The sequence below is a fragment of the Centruroides sculpturatus genome, unplaced genomic scaffold (assembly GCF_000671375.1).
Source record: "Centruroides sculpturatus isolate CEXI.00-Female unplaced genomic scaffold, Cexi_2.0 scaffold360, whole genome shotgun sequence".
NCBI classification, from domain to species: Eukaryota; Metazoa; Arthropoda; class Arachnida; order Scorpiones; family Buthidae; genus Centruroides; species Centruroides sculpturatus.
Window position 1 is genome coordinate 292925 of NW_019384584.1, and position 25143 is coordinate 318067.

Here is a 25143-nt window from a genome sequence, read left to right on the forward strand (position 1 = left end):
TCTAGTTTACATCTGTCGAACGNAAAGTTTGGATATTAACAACGAAAAGACATTCTATAAGGAAAACAAGAAGCAGGGTATGCTTATACTTTGAAAATTATCAAAAATTTATTTGGTAAATTTTGTGAAATTTTGGTAAATTTAAGAAACTGGTAAATCTTAATATTTACAATTTTTCTATTCACTGTATATTTTCAATTTGTTTTGTTAAAATATGATAAATTTTTTTAGAGTATATAAAATTAGCTGATCATTACGTTCCTGTTCCTGGAGGTACCAATAACAACAATTATGCTAACGTAGAACTTATTTTAGATATTGCTAGACGAATGGGTGTACAGGTAATAATCAGGTTTAATTAGAATTGTAATATTTTGTTAATTTACAAACATTAATAAAGAAAAAAATTCATTTCTAGGCAGTATGGGCTGGTTGGGGTCATGCTTCTGAAAATCCAAAACTTCCTGAACTTCTTCATAAAAATGGAATTGCTTTTATGGGTAAGTTTTATTTTTAATAGTTTTAATATGATGGCTGAATAGTCAAGGCTGTTGAGTATTCTAAACTAATAGTTTTATTATTTTATTATTATTATTGTTCTGAAATGAAGTTAACTTACAATATTTAAAAATGCAACTTAAACAGGTCCATCAGAAAAAGCAATGTGGGCTTTGGGAGATAAAATTGCATCATCCATAGTAGCACAGACTGCTGGAATTCCTACATTACCATGGAGTGGCTCAGGTATTTACTTAAAATTAATTAAATTATCTAATTTTTTTGAGGTACTGAATGTATGATATTACTTACAATTTTATACATAAATTTTATTAATTTTTCTAATTTTCCACATCTCAATGTTTTTATATATTTAACATCTTTGTTATATTATTGGAAGATACTTTGGAAACATTTTTACACCATCACAAATGGTTTTGTAAGAAGATCCTGAGATAACAATTTAAGTTGAACAATTTGAAACAATTTGGTTACTTGATCATTCATCAGAAGTCAATTCTTTGTTATATTTGATGATTTTAAATTTGCAAAAAAATTAATATTAAGTACTAATTTTTAAAAGTTAACAGTTGTTATAAATAAGTAAATGAAATGAAATGAAATAAATAATACAAAAATAAAAAATTTTTAAATAAAATTTTAACATTGTATTATATTGAAAGTTAATTGATGTTATAAATTTAGACTAGTGTTCTTCTTTTTCTTAGTCCTATGCCCTTCAGAGGGCATGATGATATTACGAATTGACAGCTTTAATTGTATCTTTCCACTGCTCACAATGTTGTGCCATTTGGTTGGCTTCATACATTGATCATTCATCAGAAGTCAATTCTTTGTTATATTTGATGATTTTAAATATAACATCATTACTTGGTCTGTCCACCTAATCTGACATCTGCCACTAGGACATTTGCCATTGATCTTCCCTTCTAGAATTTGTTTCTCAAATCCATTTTTGTGTCTGGAAATATGTCCCAAGAAGCAAAGATAGGATTGGTATATTTTATTGGTAAGGCATGTTGTGATTTTCAGTTGATTTAGGATGGAGCAATTTGTTTGGTGCTCAGTCCAAGAGATTCTCAGCATTCTTCTATATGTCCATATTTCAAAGGAATCAAGTTTCTTCTGAGAAGTGGCATTTATAGTCCAGGTTTCTGAGGCATAAGTGGCAATTGGAAAAATAAGTGTTCTTATTAGCTTTAGTTTATTAAAAATAGCGATTGCAGAATCTTTCCAAATTCTAAATAATTTAGAGGTTGCATTGTGAGCAAGGAAAATTCTGTGTTTAATTTTATTATCACATCTTCCTTTATTCGTAAGAAGTGATCCAAGGTAAAAAAAATTCATTCACCATCTTATAGCCTGCAATTTCCTAGAGATTAAACTTGTATAACAGTCACTATTTAATAGTTAGAAAGTTAAAAATTTTCTTTTGAATAATTCTTCATTGTATTTTAATTAATAAATATATATGACCAATAATCCAATGCATTATTAATAAATTCTATCAAATCAAATCTTCAATATTAATAATCATTTTAAGTTGAAAAGTATTATTCCTGATAAAAACATTAAAAATCGTTGATTTTTAATGTTTTTATATTTGTACATTTTTCTGAAAGGGAACTTAATGTGAATAAAAAAAGATGCTTATTTCAGGATAAAAAGTAAATGTTTTAATTAGAAAAAGTTTTCTATTTACATCATTCTATTAATTAAAGTATTTAATAGAACAAAAATACTTCTAATTAAAACATTTACTTGTATTCTATATATACCATAATCTGTAATAAATCCTAGACACTAACACAGCTTTAAAAACAAAAATTCCAAAAGGTTTTGCCTAAGATTGATTTTAAAATATATGTTTTTTTTAATAAGAAATATTGTTAGAGATATTTCATAAGATAATGATTTATTTATAAAAATGCAAAAATTGTTTTTAGTTTATAAATCTGAGCATTGAAAGTTTTCTAGTAGAACAATTACAATGTCTACAATAACTATAATCACCACTCTACTGGAATCAGTTTTATTTTTTATGGCTTCAATTAAGTTACATTTGTAACTAATCTAGGTACTTAATACTGAATGAAAAGGAAAATTTCATAACCAAATACATTGTAAAAACTATATAAAATTTAATAATGTGTTTTTAAAAATTATAGTTCTAATTATAGAAATTAAAAATAAATTATTATCTAATTTTATTTTTAATCTTATATAAATGAGATATTATGTTGAGTGTTTTGCTTTTTATAGCTTAACACACGTTTGTATCTGTTATTAACAATTATTTATATTTAAAAAAATTTTTAAATGGTTCATAGTTTCTTTATATTTAATATTATTAAAAATATTATTTTAGATTTTTTAAAATTCATATTTATTAAATTTTGTAAGTCGTATTTAGTCATTAATTTTAAAACATGAATGAATAATGGATAAACATCTTGTTAGTAAATAGCAAATTTGTTGTATAATCGTAAAATTTTATTATATTTTTTGTATGTTGACCTGATTATGCTGGAACAATTTTTAAAAGTAAAAAATCAATAAGTATATTAAGAAAAATTTATTACGTTTTGTTTAGGACTTTTAGCTGACTGGGATGAAAAATATTTGAATACTAAAAAGCTAAAGATACATCAGGAATTATATAGAAAGGGATGTGTCACAGATGCAGATGAAGCTTTAAAAGTTAGTCATATGTTTATGAAAAGTTTTATCTTAGTGATTTTCAATTTAATATTAAATCCATATAAATTTGGTTATTGCAAGAAATTTAAGTTTTTTCACTTTTATATTTTTTGATAAATGTTGTAAATACTATTTTTTAATGAACAGGCTGCTCAGGAAATTGGTTTCCCAGTTATGATTAAAGCTTCAGAAGGTGGAGGTGGAAAGGGAATTCGAAAGTCTGAAAGCTCGGATGATTTTCCAAATATGTTTAGACAGGTTTGTTTTAATATAAATATTTCTTATTACATAATTATATCTTATAAGATAAGTATTTAAGATTTTATTCATATGTTAATTAGCTAATTTATATAGTAATAATCGTCTCTATGATAGGACTGTTTTGACCCATCTTTTTATATTTGAAGAAATTTAAATTACAATTTATTAAAAACTCAGTGATAAGATACTTCTAAATTTTTTAACTTAAGCATTTTCAGATTTTAACTACTTCTGACTCTGACAAAAATTATATGCTATGAAATTATAAAAAAAAATTATAAGATATAATAAAAAATATAGTGTAGAATTAATATTATTACAGTTTAAAAAATTAAGAATGAGGACAAGGTTGTTGAGATAATTGGAAGTGATGACTGCCTTTTGAATTGAGTTTTTCTATACACATATACTTTGTGATATTTATTGAAAACTTTTGGTCACTATTAATTATGACATCATCTATAACAGAGTTGGCAAAACCTTGTCATGATAGAAGCCATACACTGCCTGTCAGAAATACTTGAGAGCCACATCCTCTATTGGAATGCCTATTGGAGTGCTGCATAATTTATTTATATTATACACAGTTATCACTTTTCTGTAGTAAATAGCACTGTTAATTTACTTTTTGACTGAGTAGATAAACAATCATTTAATTCCTTCAACTTTATGAATGTACCCTAAGCTTTCAGTTGCCTGTTTGAGTTACTTTGAGTTACACTTAAAAGCCCTGTGTATGGTACACTAAGCAATGATCAAAAAACTTACAAAAGTATTATATTTGTGTAATTATAATAAAGTTTCCATCAGAAAAAGCAATGTGGGCTTTGGGAGATAAAATTGCATCATCCATAGTAGCACAGACTGCTGGAATTCCTACATTACCATGGAGTGGCTCAGGTATTTACTTAAAATTAATTAAATTATCTAATTTTTTTGAGGTACTGAATGTATGATATTACTTACAATTTTATACATAAATTTTATTAATTTTTCTAATTTTCCACATCTCAATGTTTTTATATATTTAACATCTTTGTTATATTATTGGAAGATACTTTGGAAACATTTTTACACCATCACAAATGGTTTTGTAAGAAGATCCTGAGATAACAATTTAAGTTGAACAATTTGAAACAATTTGGTTACTTGATCATTCATCAGAAGTCAATTCTTTGTTATATTTGATGATTTTAAATTTGCAAAAAAATTAATATTAAGTACTAATTTTTAAAAGTTAACAGTTGTTATAAATAAGTAAATGAAATGAAATGAAATAAATAATACAAAAATAAAAAATTTTTAAATAAAATTTTAACATTGTATTATATTGAAAGTTAATTGATGTTATAAATTTAGACTAGTGTTCTTCTTTTTCTTAGTCCTATGCCCTTCAGAGGGCATGATGATATTACGAATTGACAGCTTTAATTGTATCTTTCCACTGCTCACAGTGTTGTGCCATTTGGTTGGCTTCATACATTGATCATTCATCAGAAGTCAATTCTTTGTTATATTTGATGATTTTAAATATAACATCATTACTTGGTCTGTCCACCTAATCTGACATCTGCCACTAGGACATTTGCCATTGATCTTCCCTTCTAGAATTTGTTTCTCAAATCCATTTTTGTGTCTGGAAATATGTCCCAAGAAGCAAAGATAGGATTGGTATATTTTATTGGTAAGGCATGTTGTGATTTTCAGTTGATTTAGGATGGAGCAATTTGTTTGGTGCTCAGTCCAAGAGATTCTCAGCATTCTTCTATATGTCCATATTTCAAAGGAATCAAGTTTCTTCTGAGAAGTGGCATTTATAGTCCAGGTTTCTGAGGCATAAGTGGCAATTGGAAAAATAAGTGTTCTTATTAGCTTTAGTTTATTAAAAATAGCGATTGCAGAATCTTTCCAAATTCTAAATAATTTAGAGGTTGCATTGTGAGCAAGGAAAATTCTGTGTTTAATTTTATTATCACATCTTCCTTTATTCGTAAGAAGTGATCCAAGGTAAAAAAAATTCATTCACCATCTTATAGCCTGCAATTTCCTAGAGATTAAACTTGTATAACAGTCACTATTTAATAGTTAGAAAGTTAAAAATTTTCTTTTGAATAATTCTTCATTGTATTTTAATTAATAAATATATATGACCAATAATCCAATGCATTATTNTAGAGCAATGCAGGCTGGAGCACAAGCTCCTGGTAGGGACACCCATGCCAGTAAGGTCTATGGGGAGAAATGAAGCTAAGAGTGACCACACACCCACAATCTGTGGAGATATTTATCATGTTAGTAACCAGATCTAAGTATGATACCGGTTCGGACGTCGCCCGGGTTAACAAGGTCCGTGTTCGTGGGTTAGGCAGAGGCTCACGTTCGAAAAATAGGCTCCAGTCTGCCTTAGTTACTGGTGGCAAAAGCAGCGCCGGCCCAAGCATGGCTACTGCAATGCCCTCAGCAGATGTGAGGAATCAACCTGGCCTTGGTGTTTCTGTGGCAATGCATCCACAGACCACAAAGGCTGGAAAACCACGCCAACGGATGAAATAGACAACAGAAATGAATGAGTTTATCATCCGTACTTACTACACCATCACAAGACTCGAAACAAACATGACAGCATACAGACAACAACTACACCATAGATTCACACAACAATATCCTCACCTCACTGTCACCGAACAAAGGGTTGTTGATCAAAAGAGAACAATTATACACAACAACCTTATTCCACAAACAACACTTGAACTTATCAAACAATAGGTTGCTGATCAAATACATCAACAGACAGAAACATTTAACATTATCAATGAAGATCACATAACCTGTCAGGATAATCCAGCAACAAGCATTGATAACAGTACAACAACTACCATTAATGATACTACAGACACTTCCTCATCCATCACTGATAACGTAGACATAGAATTAGTTAATAGAATAGTTAATAATAGTGAGAAGTAGATTTGTCTCACTAACGATAGTTTATGATTGCCAGAAGTGCTACTGCGTCGTAAGGTGTTTTCCTGAACGAACTGATACGGGATACATTCATTGGCGCTATGGATTCGGATGCCATTTATTGGACTATTATCAATAAGTTTAATAACTTGACTCATGGATACCTAAACGTTTAGTATTTTAATATTAATTTAATGCAAATATATACATACCCAATAATATTAAACAGAAAAAATAAATATATTCAATAAAAATCTTTGTTTTTAACTAATGTACAATGTTGTGGCTTGGTAAATACGTCAACACTGAAATGAATATCACTCTAGCATAGGAAAAATCAAAGAATTACACCGCGAAATGGCGAATTCCGCAGCGACGTTATTATGAATCGGTGTAAATTGACCCGGTGTAAACCGAGGGCTACTTGTATCTGTATTGTATAATGGATAGAGATATCTATATCTATGTTCATTATACAATATTAATTTGTAAGCATTTTTATGCATGAAATTCTGCTAAAAAGTTAAAAAAAAGACTTTGTTTTAGGAGTCAGGAACTGATTAATCCATTTTACATTGTTTCTTATAGGAAATTTGTTTTGGTTTGAGGACAAATTGGTTTCTAAACAACTTTTAGTAATGAATAAAGTTCATAAACAAAGATTTGACTGTATATGTTGGGTGGGCAAGCAAAAGTTCAGTGGGAGCCAAAATGCAGGTTTTGCAAAATGCATGTGAGCCAAAGTTCTGTACTTTTTTATTCTGTACCACGAGTTTATTATATAATATAAAACAAATATTGAATTTTTTTAATAAACATATTTTCACAAAATTGTGAAAATAAAATTGTAAAAGTAATAATAAAAAGCAGAAATTAACACTTTTAGCTAGAGGCGCATGTAACTCAAAAAGAGCCGCATTTGCCCATGTCTGGTATATGTAATATATAATATTTGAATTTTTTAAATCTTGTTTCAAGAATTTTAATTTTATTTCAGTCAGCTGTAAAACTTGCTAAAATGGTCGGTTATGAAAGCACTGGAACTGTTGAATATCTTTATGATGAAAATGGAAACTTTTATTTCTTAGAGCTAAATCCAAGATTACAAGTAAGCATTTGATTATGAATACTAATTGTAGAATTATTAATATATAAACTATTTCAATAATAATTATTTAAATTTCTCAATACAGGTTGAACATCCTTGCACTGAAATGATTGCTGATGTTAATTTGCCAGCTGCACAACTTCAGGTATACAGATTTTGATGTATAAATAGTTTGTAGAAGTTAACTTGTGAATAAAGGATAATTAATTAATGTTGATTATGGATAAATAATGAAAATTAATCATTATTTGTTTATAGAATTTTATGAAAGTTTTAAAGCATTGATATTAATTGTTACTAGTACAATAAGGAAAAAAACAAATACTTTAAATGTAATGTAGTAACACAATAGCTGTACTCAGTATCAAAATTGTATCAATGAAACTTTTTCATTATCAACTTTTGACTAAATATGAGGCTATGTATTATTGACAGCCAGGTGTTGTTAATATTATTTTAATTTAAGTCTTAAACATTTTCAGACATACATCTGTTTTTAAAATTTTCAAATTATAAATTCAAAATTATATTTTAAATATGTAATTTAGGAATACATATTTTGAAATTTGTACAGGTATTCCTTATTTAACATGGGATTTGATAAACATGCAAAATTAATTGTGGCAATTCCTTTACATACGTGGCAGAAGTTTTGATTTATATGGCTTTACCAGTTGTCCTTATTTAACATAGATACTGTATTATGATTAATGTAATTTTGATGCATGTGGTAGGGTCAAGGGATTAATTAACCATGTTAATCAAGGAATACCTGAAATTGAAAAATGATGTGGGTTAAAGTATTTGGAATCTGTTAATATTAGAAAATACAATATATTTATTAAATGGGATTTATTTGGATATATTTATTTATATTTTTAGATAGATAGATAGATAGATAGATAGTAAAATACAATAAATAAATAAACAGCATAGTTATAATTATTGGGTTGTTTGGAAAGTAAGTTCGTTTTTTTTACCACTAGACGGATTAGTGGTATTTTTCCCGCAATTTTTGTTCTAAACCGTATTATCATTATATATTTTGACAGCTAGCATTTTATGGCTTATTTGTAAAAAATTTTGTTTGATTTCGTGCAATTGTTTATTTTTTGTGTCCCATCAAATATGGAAGATCGAAAGCAGCATCTTCGGCATATTTTGCTTTTTTATTACCAAAAAAATAAAAATGCCGTTCAAGTGAGAAAAAAATTGTGTGACATGTATGGTGAAGATGTGTTGACAGAACGACAATGCCAAAACTGGTTTACAAAATTTCGTTCTTTCAATTTCAGTATTGAATATGCACCATGTTACAGATGGCCAATAGAAGCCAATGAAAACAAAAGTACCGATTGAAGCAAACTGCCGAATAACAACATGTGAAATCACTAAGAGATTAAATTTGTCAAATTGAACTGTTTATGAGTACTTGAATCAAATTGGTTTTGTTTCAAAGCTTGATATATGAATTCCACGAGTTCTTAAAGAGAAATGTTCTATTTGGTGGAATATTAAGAAAATTTTTTTGCAGCTTTTATCAGACAATTTAACAATTGATTTGAAAGTGTACTGCATTAGAGTAAACAAATTGTGTAATATCATCAAACAGAAAAAGCCAGCCAGAATTGATTAAAAAAAAAAACAGCTGTAGTGTTTTACCATAATAATGTCAAATTTCACACAAGTTTGGTAACTCGTCAGAAACTGTTATAACTTAGATGGGACATGCTATCATATCAGCCATATTCGCCAGATCGAGCACACTCAGATTATTACTTGTTCCGGTCTGTACAATTTTTGTTTAACTATAAGACATTTACTTGAAATGACAATGCCAAAAATCACTTGGATCGGTTTTTTGTAAGCAACGATCAAAACTTTTATGAATGTGAAATTATGCTACTACCAGAAATGATGACAACAGGTATTTGACCAAAATGGTCAACATATAATTCAATAAAATATTTATTTATTATAAGAATATTGCGTTTTTTTTCACAGAAAAAAACGAACTTACTTTCCGAACAACCCAATAATTATAATTTATGCTAAAATTGTTTTTTTTATAAAATTTAATGTTGAAATAAAATAATTATAAAATATTATTTAAAGATTAATTTTAAATATTTAAAAAAATAAAGACATTTTGTATCCTTTCAAATACAGAACCTCCTGCTGTAGTTAATTAATATCTTAATCTCATTTCAATTACTTAAAACTTTATAAATTCTTATACAAAGGGGAGTCAAAAATAAACTAAACTTTTGAAACGGGTTTTATTATACAAAACAGAAATTTTTAATCCACACTACCTGCAAAGTAAATTTTGCTAGCATCTATACTTGTCAAAGCAATCCTGGAAGCCATTGTTTGTGATGTCTTTAATGGCTTTCATTGCTGCCACTTCCACTCTGCTACTTATTAGACTCTGCATCCCTTCATCTTCTGTTTTGTTTTAGGATCAGATAAAAGCCTTTGGGGCAAATCAATGGAGTAACGAGATTGGGAAAACACTTTTATGTTTCTTTTGTCAGATATTCACTGACTGGGAACAGCTAGTGGAAGCTGAAAACCAAGGTGGGAGATATAGTCACTGGAGGCCTTAAGACATCACAAAAAAGTGATTTTTAGTACTGTTTTGACAAATGATATGTATGATCATTAGCAGAATTGTATAACTTTAGAACATGCATATTTTGAAGATGAATTTCTGTAAGTACTTGTACTATTATATTTTTATATTAAAAATTAGGTTTATCTTTGACTTTACCATGTATTTTATAGGATATAAAATGTTGAAAACATTTTTACATCTTATAAAATATGTTGTATAATGTTTATGAATAATAATTAACTAATAGTTTCAACATTTTACATCCTATGTTACATACAAAATTGTAATTTATAAATATACATTTTTAGATTGCTATGGGATTACCATTATACAGAATTAAAGATATTAGAGTATTATATGGTGAATCTCCTTGGGGAGAAGAACCTATCAATTTTGAAAATCCTCCACAGAAACCTCATCCTTGGGGTCATGTCATTGCTGCTCGTATCACCAGCGAGAATCCAGATGAAGGTTTTAAACCCAGTGCTGGAACAGTTCAAGAATTAAATTTCCGAAGTAATAAAAATGTATGGGGATACTTTAGTGTTAGTGCATCAGGTGGATTACATGAATATGCCGATTCACAATTCGGACATTGCTTTTCATGGGGAGAGGACAGAGAAGAAGCTCGAGAGTAAGTTTATGGTGTTTAGGGCAATTACTTAAATTTTTGCTTAAATTATAGATTAATTATTGATATAATTATTTATTTCTTGGAATGACATCTTTTTTTAGCATATGTATAAGTTTTGTATAAAAGTAAAATTTATTATCCAACACTAAAACATTTGGATTTAATGAATTTTTACTAACTTTCTTAGTGGATAGAATATTTTCAAGAAATATTTTAAAATACTCAAATTGACATTAATATTTAAACAGTAATTACTTTTAGATATTTTGACTTAGGTAACTTTATGGATGCACTTCTATAGATTTTAAGTAATATTAGGTATACAGTATCAGCCATGGAAATTGTAACACCTTTGATGTACTGAAAATTGTTTAGCAGATGTAAAAAAATAGAATATTTAAGCTATTATTATATTTGTGATGATAATATATGTAGTAAAGAGAAGAAATCAAGAAGAATAAACTGAAAAATGCAATTTATTACATATAATGTATATTGAACTTAAGTAACTATTCTTTTACTGCATGCATATATTAATACTGTTAATGAGCACTGTTGCAAGAACTTGCTGTCATTCATAGTTATGAAAGCAAAAAAAAGTTCACAATATAAGTAGGTGTGAAAAACATGAAAAGTTTTCTTGTTGAGTGGGATCTCAAAACTTTGTAGGGCCACCTTGAGTCTTCATAACAGTTTAGCGCTATGGCATAGGGTGGATAAGTTTATTCTTATAATCCATACCAAGTTTTGACACCAAATTCTTCTAATACACACTTGCTGTTTGTTTGTTTTCAGATTTTTTGCAATTTTATGCCCATAATATGATAGCAGTTCTCAATAGTGTGGAAATCAGGATTGACATCTAGCTAGCTTAGACTCTTATTTGGATTTCCTGTAGGAATTTCTTTTCTTATCTAAAACAATTTTCATCAGTTTAAGTGATGATAATGTTAATAAACTGTAAAGAAAAAGACTCACTATACTTTACTCATAATCTTGGTGTAGTAATATGGATGCAATTTTAGTGGCTACTACTGTAGATGATATCTTATGCAATCATTCCTTGATGATGATCCATTTTATCTTAATAATAATAATAATAATAATAATAATAATTTTGTTTTATTTAAACAGAAATTTGGTTATAGCTTTGAAAGAATTATCTATAAGAGGAGATTTTCGTACTACTGTTGAATATCTCATAACTTTGTTGGAAACTGAGGCTTTTCAAAGAAATTACATCAATACAGGTTGGTTGGATCAGCTCATTGCTGAAAGAGTGCAGGTATGTATAAATATGTGTTTTAATATATTTAAAATCTGAAATATATATTTATTGTATTCTTTAATATAAATTTAGTCTGAAAAACCTGATAATGCAATTTATTACATATAATGTATATTGAACTTAAGTAACTATTCTTTTACTGCATGCATATATTAATACTGTTAATGAGCACTGTTGCAAGAACTTGCTGTCATTCATAGTTATGAAAGCAAAAAAAAGTTCACAATATAAGTGGGTGTGAAAAACATGAAAAGTTTTCTTGTTGAGTGGGATCTCAAAACTTTGTAGGGCCACCTTGAGTCTTCATAACAGTTTAGCGCTATGGCATAGGGTGGATAAGTTTATTCTTATAATCCATACCAAGTTTTGACACCAAATTCTTCTAATACACACTTGCTGTTTGTTTGTTTTCAGATTTTTTGCAATTTTATGCCCATAATATGATAGCAGTTCTCAATAGTGTGGAAATCAGGATTGACATCTAGCTAGCTTAGACTCTTATTTGGATTTCCTGTAGGAATTTCTTTTCTTATCTAAAACAATTTTCATCAGTTTAAGTGATGATAATGTTAATAAACTGTAAAGAAAAAGACTCACTATACTTTACTCATAATCTTGGTGTAGTAATATGGATGCAATTTTAGTGGCTACTACTGTAGATGATATCTTATGCAATCATTCCTTGATGATGATCCATTTTATCTTAATAATAATAATAATAATAATAATAATAATTTTGTTTTATTTAAACAGAAATTTGGTTATAGCTTTGAAAGAATTATCTATAAGAGGAGATTTTCGTACTACTGTTGAATATCTCATAACTTTGTTGGAAACTGAGGCTTTTCAAAGAAATTACATCAATACAGGTTGGTTGGATCAGCTCATTGCTGAAAGAGTGCAGGTATGTATAAATATGTGTTTTAATATATTTAAAATCTGAAATATATATTTATTGTATTCTTTAATATAAATTTAGTCTGAAAAACCTGATACAATGTTGGCAGTTGTATGTGGATCACTTCATGTTGCAGACAAAACAATTCTTAATAACTTTCATAAATTTCAAACATCTCTTGAAAAGTAAGTTTAACCATTTTCAAAATCAAGCATTTAAATTTCAAAAAATAAATAAGAAATCTTTAAATTTTAAAGCTGCTTTTAGATTAACTAAAATTTCAGTACTGTAAACATCTTAATTGGATCTTTGTTCTTTGGAATTAAACACAAAATTGCTATGCAGAACTTATCATACAGGAACAATTTTTTTATGGAAAAGGTAGATTTTATTCTCTATTATTTACAGAAGGAAATGCATTTTGGGCAATATGCCCATCTTCAGTCCTTATTAAGTATAATTTGGTAAAACTATAATATAACTGATGGTGACTACTGGAATTATTAAGTGTTAAAAATATAGAGTAAAAGCAGTAAAACTGTAAAATGAAAAAGAAAAACTTGCTAAAATATAGAAAAATTTACGAATAAAAAGGGTAAAAACATAAAAACTGGCTAAAAAAAACAAAGTTTGGAAGCACTTTATACCTTGATTTTTAAGTTTTTATTTTTATCCGTTTTATTTGTAAATTTTTTCTATATTTTAGCAAATTTTAGTTTTTCACTTTTGTATTTACTGGTTTTACTCTATATTTTTAACACAGTTATTCCATATAGTTTTGCCAAATTATACATAATAAGGACTGAAGAGTGGCATATGGCCCAAAATGCATTTCCTTTTGTAAATAATAGAAAATAAAATCTACTTTTTCCATCAAAAAAGTGTTCCTATATGATAAGTTCTCTGTAGCAATTTTGTGCTTAATTCCAAAGAACAAAGAACCAAAAGAGTGAACAACAAGCAATCAAGTATTAAGCTTAATTGGAAGTTTTTAAATTTATCTGGTCAAATAAGTTAATGGCTTAATCATTGAATTCAAGTATTAACTTGGCTTCTTTAAGTTTCTGATTTGATCAGGTGTTACTGTATATAAAGAATTGATCATAACTACTTTCAATCCTAATTCACTTGAAAATTTTATTTATAAAATGTATATGCTTTTAATACAGATTTTAATACAGAAGTTCAGATACTTAAACTCTAAATTATCATATAAGGATAATATATAAATTTAAACAATAGATGCATTTTATAATTAAGTTTTTAGATTAGACTGGTTTCATTATATTAATTATTAGAATAATTTGTATTTTTTTCTGATTAAATTTAATTATTCCAGAGGTCAAATATTACCTGCAAATACTCTTAATAACACTGTAGAAGTTGAGCTTATTTATGATGGAATCAAATACATTGTGCAAGTAAGATATTTATTTTCCTATTGATTTGTACTGTTTTCAAGTTATTTACAAACAGAATTATTTCAGGCGACCAAATCAGGCCCAAATACATATTTACTCTGCTTAAACAATTCATATAAAGAGGTCGAAATTCATCGAATGAGTGACGGAGGACTTCTGCTTTCTGTAGATTGCTTGAGTCATACTACTTACATTAAAGAAGAAGTTGATCGCTACCGAGTTGTAATTGGAAATCAGACATGTGTGTTTGAGAAAGAGAATGATCCAACAATTCTTAGGTATTATAAATATTACATAGAATGAAATAATTATACGTATAAAGTAAACTATATTAAGAAAATAAAAAAAAATGAGATTATATGAAATATTAGTTACTTCAAATGTTTTAAGACAAATTGCAGTAATTGCTATTCTATTGATGATAATTTTAAAATACAGAAGTATGGAACTGAATGATTAATTTAAATAAGATATTAAATGTTGTTTTAATATATATTTGTATAATGCTAAATTAATATCGTATTGTCTGAATGAGATAAATTAGGCAAATTTTACTAATCTTGATTTATTAAATGCAATCACAAGCAAAATTTGCAAAATATTCAATAAATTCTTAATTGTTATCATTATAAGTTTTCCAGTGGTTTTGGCATTTTAACAATAGTTTTAAATTTTTCTCTGTTAATTTTTATTTAAATTTTTAAAAATCATTGTATGAAATTTAATAAATTATATCTTTATGCAATAACAAAATTTTGGTTTTTATATTATTTAGTTGCATTGTAAACCAATTAAAATACATACTGGGTTTGCAGAAAAACCTTTGGTTTATTTAAAATATATGATGGCACAGTTAGCAATAATTAGGTAATATGCATTTAAAAAATAATAACAATATTAATAACAAAATTTATTAAATTTACTCATTTACATTTTACTGATGTTTAGAATATATTCAAATTTTTATGAAATTTTATGCAAATACTCTTAATAACACAAGTAAACAATGATTCTTTAGAAATATTTATAACAAAAATAATTTTTAATAAAATTATTTGCCAATCAATTTGAAAACTATTTTCAAATTATCAGTAGAAGTTTTGAAAAATAGCATAAGTAAATAGAAATGTTTTCTGCTTGAAATAAATTTTCAATAGAATTATTTGCCGATTTATGAGTTTCTAACATAGGTTTGTGATTTCATTTTTGGAACATTTTGAAATAATTAAAATATTCAAACTAGATGTATAATTTTACTTTTTTACNATGAGCTGGCAACTTACAAAAACTTGAGGAAAATTTATAAAAGTAATATTTACAACTTACTGAGAAATGATAAAGACAAACTAAAAAAAGAGGAGGAGGCTGGAGTATACAAACAAATAATTTTATTATAAAATCTGGAAGAATCGTTTTAAAAATCTGAAATCATGACGAGATTTTCTCAATTCTGATACTTGGAAAATGTCCAATTTTTCTGATTTAAATTAATTACCCCATCGCTAGTAAATGCTTACCATGCAGATACATAACTGGCAATGCATCTGCACATTAAGCAAGAGTTACATGTCAAGTCTCACACTGGGCCAGTTCTTTTCCTCCAGAAATATTTAAATTAAAATTAATTAGTTTATAATTATTAAATTTAACATGACATGATAGTGTAATTGTCTACTTTTAGCCAAATTGATTTGAATTTAATTCATTTAGTAGCCATAAAATAATTCAATTGATAATCTGGTGAATCATCTGACAATACAAATATAAAGATGTAATAATCTTTATCATAATTATATTTTACTGAAGCATTCATAATAATAATTTGTTGTTGATTACAGCATAAATTTTACAAAACGACCTGGTGCTGTTCTGGAGGCAGGAAGCATTCTTGCTCATTTAGAGTTAGATGATCCTTCACGTGTTAATAAAGTAAGCTTAATTCATTAAATATATGTTATAATTTTTCAAAACTAGGATATTTATTGAATAATTGCTTTCAGGCCAAACTTTTTGAAGGCGAATTCCCTGCTGCAGATGAAGGAAATTTGTCGGCTAGTAAAAAGAATCAAGTTTTTCAGTCATCACGAGCCGAATTAGAAAATATTTTGGCTGGATATGTATTACCTGATCCACATTATGTTCCAAGGATGATAAAAGCTGTCAACACTTTAATGGAAACTCTGAGAGATCCAAGCCTGCCTCTTCTAGAATTACAAGTTAGTTGAATTATGAAATAATTTTTTAAATTTGTAAGAACCCAAACCCTTCTGTAATTAAATACAACTAATTTTATTATAGATTTAATAGTAAAATTCAGAACATAAGTTGCATTTTAATTATATTACATGATTTATTATTTTACTTTCTTCTACAAATTGAATTCATTTCTATTTTATAGGAGATTATATCATCAATTTCTGGAAGAATACCAGTAAATGTGGAAAAAAATATTAAAAAGTTAATGAATATGTATTCTAGCAACATAACCTCTGTTCTAGCTCAGTTTCCAAGTCAACAGGTGAGTACATCAATAGAGAGAATACAAAAGTGAATACAGTACAAATTCATTTATCTGGATTCAATGGGTCCAGATAAATCTACATAATTTGTAATTTTGGATTATTTGAAATGTTTGAGATAAAATTCACAGTAGTAAATAAATGTAACACAGATTTTATTGACAAAATATATATATATATATATTACACAGAATTAAACATGTAATCAATCATGATATTGCAAAGATTCATGATTTCAAGTATTGCTGCTGAATATGTTGCTAAGCCATTTTATAAAACAGAAAAAACTTTCAGCATTGAACTTTAGTTTTGTTTATTTAATTTTAATAATTTAAATATTATTTTTATCTTGATTAAATATATCAGAATTTCATGTAATTATGATTTTGATAAACATGTATCTGATGTAGGATATATGAAAACATAATAAAAGCAAGAAACAAATTTTGATTATTCATGAATTTATAAACTAAACTAGAAAGTTAAAATCTATTCATGTAACTTAATATGCAGATGACATCTTTAAAATATATTGAATAAATTGGATAAACATTAATTAATATAGTATACATAAATAGAAATACAGAATTTATTTCAGTGTAATAAAATATAATAGCAAACATACTTTTGCTATTATATTTTATTCTATATTTTCACAGTAAATAATTATAACAACAATTTCAAGTAAAATATTTATTTAAAAAAATTTTTACAGGATCTCAATATATTTATATATTCAAAACAAGATTATTATTTACATAGTAAATGTTTAAACAAGTAAATTAGTAAATAATTAAACATTATACCAAGTTTTTTACTCTAAAATTTGATTTTATAATATTTAAATTCTAATAATGAATATATTAATAAAATCTGGCAATAAATGAATTATAATAAATAATAAAAATTTCATATAATAATCTAAACTTATAATTTTCTCATTAAATTTAAGTAGATTCTTAATCTAAAATAATTTTTTTCTATTCATGTTATGTTAGATAGCCAGTGTTATAGACAGTTATGCCGCATTATTACATAAACGATCAGATAGAGATGTTTTCTTCATGACAACTCAGGGCATTGTTCAGTTAGTGCAGAGATATAGAAATGGCATTAGAGGTCGAATGAAAGTCGTCGTCCAGGATTTACTGAAACAATATTTAGCCGTAGAAAGAGAATTTCAATCCGGTAATTATGTTTGATAAATATGAGTTCATTTTTAACAGTAACAACTTTTATATTTGAATTTAATTATGTTATTTTTATTTTCTAGGGCATTATGATAAATGTGTCTCTCTCTTAAGAGAAAAACATAAAGATAATATGGGAGCTGTTGTCAGCAAGATATTTTCCCATCTCCAAGTTGCAAAAAAGAATCAACTTGTCATAAATCTTATTGTAAGTAAAATTGCAGTAAAATTATTGGGAAAATTTATAAAATTATTTAAGTTCTTTTTCTTTTATTAATATAGAACCATTTATGTGGTCATGAACCAGGATTAACTGATGAACTGGCCATCATTTTAAATGATCTGACGAGTTTAAATAAAGTTGAAAATGCTAAGGTTGCTCTTAGAGCAAGACAGGTATAATTACTTAACTTTGCAACATATGTAACAGTAGTTTTAAAATCAATGTGAATTAATACTATTATTAAAATTATATTCTTATACATTTAAAAATATTTATGTAAAACCACTTTTTTTTTAAAGAAATATTTATGAATTTAAGCTTTAAAAAATTTTGGATAATTTTAATCAAAATTTCATATTTAAAAATAATTATTTGTGTATTAGGTATTAATTGCAGCACATCAACCTGCATATGAATTGCGCCACAATCAAATGGAAAGCATCTTTTTATCTGCTATTGATATGTATGGGCATGATTTCTGTCCAGAAAATCTTCAGAAATTAATTATGTCAGAAACGTCTATATTTGATGTATTGCAAGATTTCTTTTACCATTAACATTCGAATATAATTGTGAGAAGAGCTGCTTTAGAAGTGAGAACTATTTTATTTAATAAATTAGAAAAAAAATATTAAATTTAATTACTTAAATAATGAGTTTATTTTAGGTTTATGTGAGAAGAGCATATATTTCGTACGATCTAACATGCCTTCAACACATGTGTCTGATATCTGGTATTTGTGCAGCTCAGTTCCAGTTTCTTCTTCCTACGTCTCATCCTAACAGGTGTTTTTCTTATTGAATTTAGTTTGTCAATAATTAGAGAAATTAGTTTTTAAAATTGTATTTATTTCTAGAATGCTTCATAATCGTACGACAGAATCAAATCCTTTGCCTCATACTGTCTCGAGGGATGAGGAAGGGATGAATTCTGATTTTAGTATGGAGAATTGTCAAAGAATGGGAGTCATTGCTGCATTTCAGAATTTTGACGAATTTGTACAGTAAGGCAATAATTATAAGTTATTTTAAAATTAAACAGCTTCAATTCGTAACAAGTTTATTTAAAAATTTTTAAAGGAATTTTGAACATTTAATTGCTCTTCTTGGTCAGTCGTTACCTCCAAGTCCTCGTCTTTTAGACACTGATTTTACTACAAGAGAAAGATCTGTTTCTGTTATTAGTGACAGTGAAGCAATTAAGGTATTTAACTATTATTTATTAAAATTACTAATTAATATTGTTTTAGAACTTTCTTAATATATTTATACATAAAAATCTGTTTATTATATAAAGTTTAAACCACTAAAATATCTTCATATCAGTATGTTTCCTAACTAATATCATTTATATGTAGTTCAATGTTAAGTTACAGATGTTGTTAAATAACATGATGTAAATTTTATTTATATCATTCTATATTTATCGAAATATGATATTTATCAATGTATGATATATTTATTGATATATTTCTATATTCTATGTTCATATCATACTCTTAAGGTGTTTGGTAAAATGGCATAAGTTCAATCTTTTGTTTGTTTAATTGTTTATATGCTGCTGTAGTGATATGTATTACATTATTTTAATTTTGTTTAGATTGATGATCCTATGCATATTCTGAATGTTGCTATATTTATGAAAAATGAAGAGGATGATAGTACATATAGCAAAATGTTTACAGAATTTTGTGCAGGACAAGTAAGTTCTATCTGAATATTATTATTAATATTTATATGAATACTATAATAACAATATGTTAATGAATAATTTTAATAATGTTCATGTAATTTCTGAAATATTTTCAGTAGTTTAAGAAATAACAGGAAAAAATATTCAAAACATTTATGGTCAGAATATGAAATGAAATATAAAAGTTTTATTATTAAAATGATAAATTTACAAATTAAATAAGAATAAATAAATATTTAGAACTTTCATTTCCTATTCTTTATCTAATAATAAAATTAAAATTTAATAGTTAATTAATGGATTTTCAATAATAATAATAAGTCTAGATATATTCATCTTCAGAGAGCAGTTTTTATGTTCTCATGATCCATTTTGTTGTGTTAATTGTGAATTTTATTTTATAATATTTCAGGGATATGCAATTTCTAAATAATACTACTTGTGTTTTGATAATATGAATATTGTAACAAGTTTTAAAAAATTTGTAGTAAATAAATAAATAAATAATTCATTGTTTAAAGATAAACAAAACATTCTTATAACTGATTTATATATTATAAAATTATAAAATCTATTCATTCTTCTTTCAACTTGGAACTTTCTATACAGAACTGAAATTTTACTTTATTATTACATTTATGTTATAAAGAAGATACAGAATAAAAAAAAGAATGAATGAATATGTCCAGTTAATATATAGTTAATGAATCTCTTAACATTAGTTGAATCCTAATTCATAAGTGTTATTACAGTCAAAAATATTCATAACTAATATTTTTGGTTTTTTACTTTTAATGCATGAATACATTAGTTATCTATTACTCTGTATATTTACAATAATTATATTTTAATACTTTTTCAACATATTTTAAAAATTATATTGCATTTATCTTTTTTTTATGTAAGGAAATCTCTTATTCTTTTTCTACAAGTAGCAATTTTAGATTAAAATTTTTATAAAGCATATTGCATAGATATATTCTATACAAAATTAATATTTTTTAAAAACAACTGATTAAATTTGATTTAAATCAAATCAAAAATTAAAAAATTTCTTGTGTCTTCAATGGAAATGATTTTTTATAAAACTAATTCTGAATATTTTATGCAAATGAACAGAAAACACATTTATATAATACATGAACGTTTTTTCTATTTTTTTATATTATTTCTTTAACATGATAATTTTTAGTATACTAATTCTGTTTTATCATATTAAATTTAATATTTCTGAACAAACATTAAAATTAATTTTAAACAGCTTGTTGTTTGTTAATTTAAGTAGACTCTTATAATCTTAAGAATTTTTTAAAANGGCCGTGAGAGAGACTACAAATAACTTTTTTTAATATTTGTTATTTATAGAAAGAAACATTGAAGAAAAAGATGGTCAGAAGAATAACTTTTCTTGTATTACATCGTGTAAGTACATATTTAATTTTTTTTGAAGTGTGAATAGTAATGTTAAAATTTCAAATTTTAGGAATATAGAAGTCTGTGAAATATAAATTTCAAGATCAATTTTTTTTATTGTGATATTATAGAGTAAGAATTGCATTCAAAATTCAGAAATAAGAGAAAAGTTATTTAACTAAGATAATAGTTAAGATTATTTTCTCACTTCTTATTTAATGAGAAAATTGTATATGTGTGAACAATTTTTGTATTTCTTACCATATAATAATTTTTACTTATTTGAAACTAAATGAATTCTATATGATTGTTTACTTAGAATATTCTTATTTAAAGAAGTATTAGAAGGATTTGAATGTTATTCTTCAGAAACAAAAAATTAAAACCGTTAATTCTGTTTTATCATGGAAACTTATTCAGTTATTTCTTTTAATATCTACAGCAGACTATTACTGAATTGTTTAGCCATAGTGCTTCAATGAAATACTTTTTTCATTAATTTCTAATAGTATCATAAGATAAGTAAATTTGCAATTTATGTAAATGCTAGTGATGGGATGATACCAAAATTTTTCCTGATTCTGATAAGATTCCTCATTCTGATTCTTTTGAATACAATACTTTCTAAAGTTTATTTTAGTTTAGAAACATTAACGATTTACACTACAAGCAAGGTACATTCATTAATTAATAAACATTAAGCTGATGAATGGAAAACAATTGGGAAATCAGAATAAATCTTTCGAATGAAACATGAAAATTCTCTGTTTATAAGTGGATATGCATGTTTTTATTGTGTACTACAAAATAAATTTGTAATCTTATTTTGGATAAAGCTAATATTGCAACACTACTCTGAAAGAAATTACAACTAATCACTTATACTTGAAGAACTATTCTATTGTGTCATGTCAGGTTGCCATCTTTGAAAACTGCTTCATTAGCCAACATGATGACCACAGGGAGGGGAAGATAAATGAAAAGATATATTTTTTTTCATGCTTCTCATACTTGGCATGTCTTGTAAATGATTTAACTCCATCATATTGAATACTAAATGAGATTTGGCAAATGAGCTGAATAAATATTGTTGTTACGAGTTAATTAATTTTTGAGTTCATTCACTTGAGTCACAAATATCTAGACTGACTTGTCTTGAAAAATCAATTTTTAAAACTCAAAACAGGATTAAATAGCATAAACAAGTATTTTTATTCAGAATTGTGCAAATCTCATTTGAAAATTTAATGTATAACAGCACATCTGTGAATCATTATAAAAACTTTTATAATTATAATGAGAAGATCGTTTTATCATTATAAGTAAACATACTAAATATTAAAAACAGTTTTATATAATATTGTTTCAATTCAAATATAATTTTGTTTACATTTTAAACTGTTTTGCCAACCATCAGACTTGATTTGAAACTTGATAGCCTGATAGTTCAATCAATGTTAACTTGCTTATAATTAAAATTTTTAAAAAGCAGACAAATTTATGAAACAAAAATGAATGAAATTACTAAAAAATTAAAATAAATTTAAATCAAAAGAAACAATTAATTTACATACAACAAATAGCTGGGAGGAATAAATGAGCTGGCAACTTACAAAAACTTGAGGAAAATTTATAAAAGTAATATTTACAACTTACTGAGAAATGATAAAGACAAACTAAAAAAAGAGGAGGAGGCTGGAGTATACAAACAAATAATTTTATTATAAAATCTGGAAGAATCGTTTTAAAAATCTGAAATCATGACGAGATTTTCTCAATTCTGATACTTGGAAAATGTCCAATTTTTCTGATTTAAATTAATTACCCCATCGCTAGTAAATGCTTACCATGCAGATACATAACTGGCAATGCATCTGCACATTAAGCAAGAGTTACATGTCAAGTCTCACACTGGGCCAGTTCTTTTCCTCCAGAAATATTTAAATTAAAATTAATTAGTTTATAATTATTAAATTTAACATGACATGATAGTGTAATTGTCTACTTTTAGCCAAATTGATTTGAATTTAATTCATTTAGTAGCCATAAAATAATTCAATTGATAATCTGGTGAATCATCTGACAATACAAATAAATTGGGTTGTTATTTATATTATATATATAAATGTCATTTTCTTTTATTACAGCATCATTTTCCAAAGTATTTCACTTTCAGAGCTAGAAATGATGTAAGTATAATGTGTGATTTATAATAATTAAGTATAAATGTAATTTATTAATACTTTTAATAATACTTTGCAAATCTTTCCAGTTTCAAGAAGATACTATATATCGTCATCTGGAGCCAGCTCTCGCTTTTCAGTTGGAGATAAACAGACTTCGTAATTATAATCTGGAAGCTATACCTACGGCAAATCAAAAAATGCATTTATATTTAGGTAGAGCAAAGGTAATTGTGTAATTTTGATTTTATTATTTATTTCAATTACTTTACTTGAATAAGTATTAATTTTGGGTAATGAATAGATAATTTTTAGTTGTAAAAATACCTTACAATAAATTAAAATAAAAACTATTTTGAAATATTTCAATAAAGTTTGCTGGAAAAGATTTTTAAATAACTAATAGGAAATAAATGAATCACTAAGCGTAACATTTTTATAATATTTTTTTTTAATGTTTAGGTTGCTAAAGGACAAGAAGTCACAGATTTCAGATTTTTTATTCGATCTATCATTAGGCATTCAGATCTAATCACAAAGGTAATTAAAACATAACTGTAAACTTTATATAAATAACACCTAATATTAGTGAAATAATAATGAATTAATGTTTTTATTTTTAGGAAGCTTCTTATGAATATTTACAAAATGAAGGAGAGAGATTGTTGCTAGAAGCTATGGATGAATTAGAAGTGGCTTTCACTCATACACTTGTAGGTTTTTATTTTAAATTTATATAAAATTTATTCAAGTTTTTATTAAGATTAAATTTAATGATTTTCAATTTTCTTAAACATCTTTATAATTGTTGTTATCTCAACAGAATTCATTCATGAATTAACATTAGATTATTTTTTTATAATTGTCTTAAGATTTGTTGATTAGAATTAAATTTAGTGATAAATCATAAACAAATGTCAAAAATATTGCCAATAATTACATGAAACTGCTTATTTTGTAGTGTTATAAAAATTATTACTATTTAAAAATTTAATTTTTTACTAATTGTCTTACACTAATTTAAATTTGTATTACACTAAATTTAATTCTGTACTAATTCTGTTAATAAAAGTAATAGATACAAATCTCATAACAGCTTAAGTCAAATTATCTGATAGTCAAAATTATGTTTACAATTACATTTTTTTTATAATACACAGTAAATTTATATGAAAATATCATATTGAAATATTAGAGTAAATTTTATGTAACTTCACAATTGTTTTTTCCAGGCTCTCAGAACAGATTGTAATCACATATTTTTAAATTTTGTACCAAAAGTTACCATGGATCCTGCCAAGGTAATTTTTAAATAAGATTAAGTAAAGATCCTTTAGATTAATTACTTGATATTAAGGATATACTATAATATTTTTTAAAATATTGATTGTTATTTGTTTTTTATAATTAATGAAATAATAAAATTCATTTGCTGTATGCAAAATAACAACATTTAAGAGTAATGAATTAAAAATACATATATTTTTGTGATTTCATGAAACTAGTTATTAA

The 25143-nt window shown here is 25.9% G+C and overlaps 1 protein-coding gene across 1 annotated transcript in view; it reads left to right on the forward strand.

The window, feature by feature from the left end:
• The window catches only part of LOC111624545 (acetyl-CoA carboxylase-like), an 81147-nt gene that overhangs the window by 44080 nt on the left and 11924 nt on the right, over positions 1 to 25143 (forward strand). The window contains 29 exon segments of the mRNA XM_023367420.1: positions 232 to 341; positions 419 to 500; positions 646 to 744; positions 3113 to 3219; positions 3367 to 3497; positions 7423 to 7552; positions 7638 to 7697; positions 10478 to 10803; positions 11938 to 12088; positions 13071 to 13174; positions 14329 to 14410; positions 14477 to 14688; positions 16234 to 16339; positions 16411 to 16626; positions 16809 to 16928; positions 17928 to 18117; positions 18203 to 18327; positions 18402 to 18515; positions 18726 to 18935; positions 19010 to 19128; positions 19200 to 19346; positions 19423 to 19546; positions 19943 to 20044; positions 21401 to 21457; positions 23596 to 23637; positions 23721 to 23858; positions 24094 to 24171; positions 24255 to 24344; positions 24864 to 24932. Coding sequence (XP_023223188.1) covers positions 232 to 341; positions 419 to 500; positions 646 to 744; positions 3113 to 3219; positions 3367 to 3497; positions 7423 to 7552; positions 7638 to 7697; positions 10478 to 10803; positions 11938 to 12088; positions 13071 to 13174; positions 14329 to 14410; positions 14477 to 14688; positions 16234 to 16339; positions 16411 to 16626; positions 16809 to 16928; positions 17928 to 18117; positions 18203 to 18327; positions 18402 to 18515; positions 18726 to 18935; positions 19010 to 19128; positions 19200 to 19346; positions 19423 to 19546; positions 19943 to 20044; positions 21401 to 21457; positions 23596 to 23637; positions 23721 to 23858; positions 24094 to 24171; positions 24255 to 24344; positions 24864 to 24932 — 3641 coding nt within the window.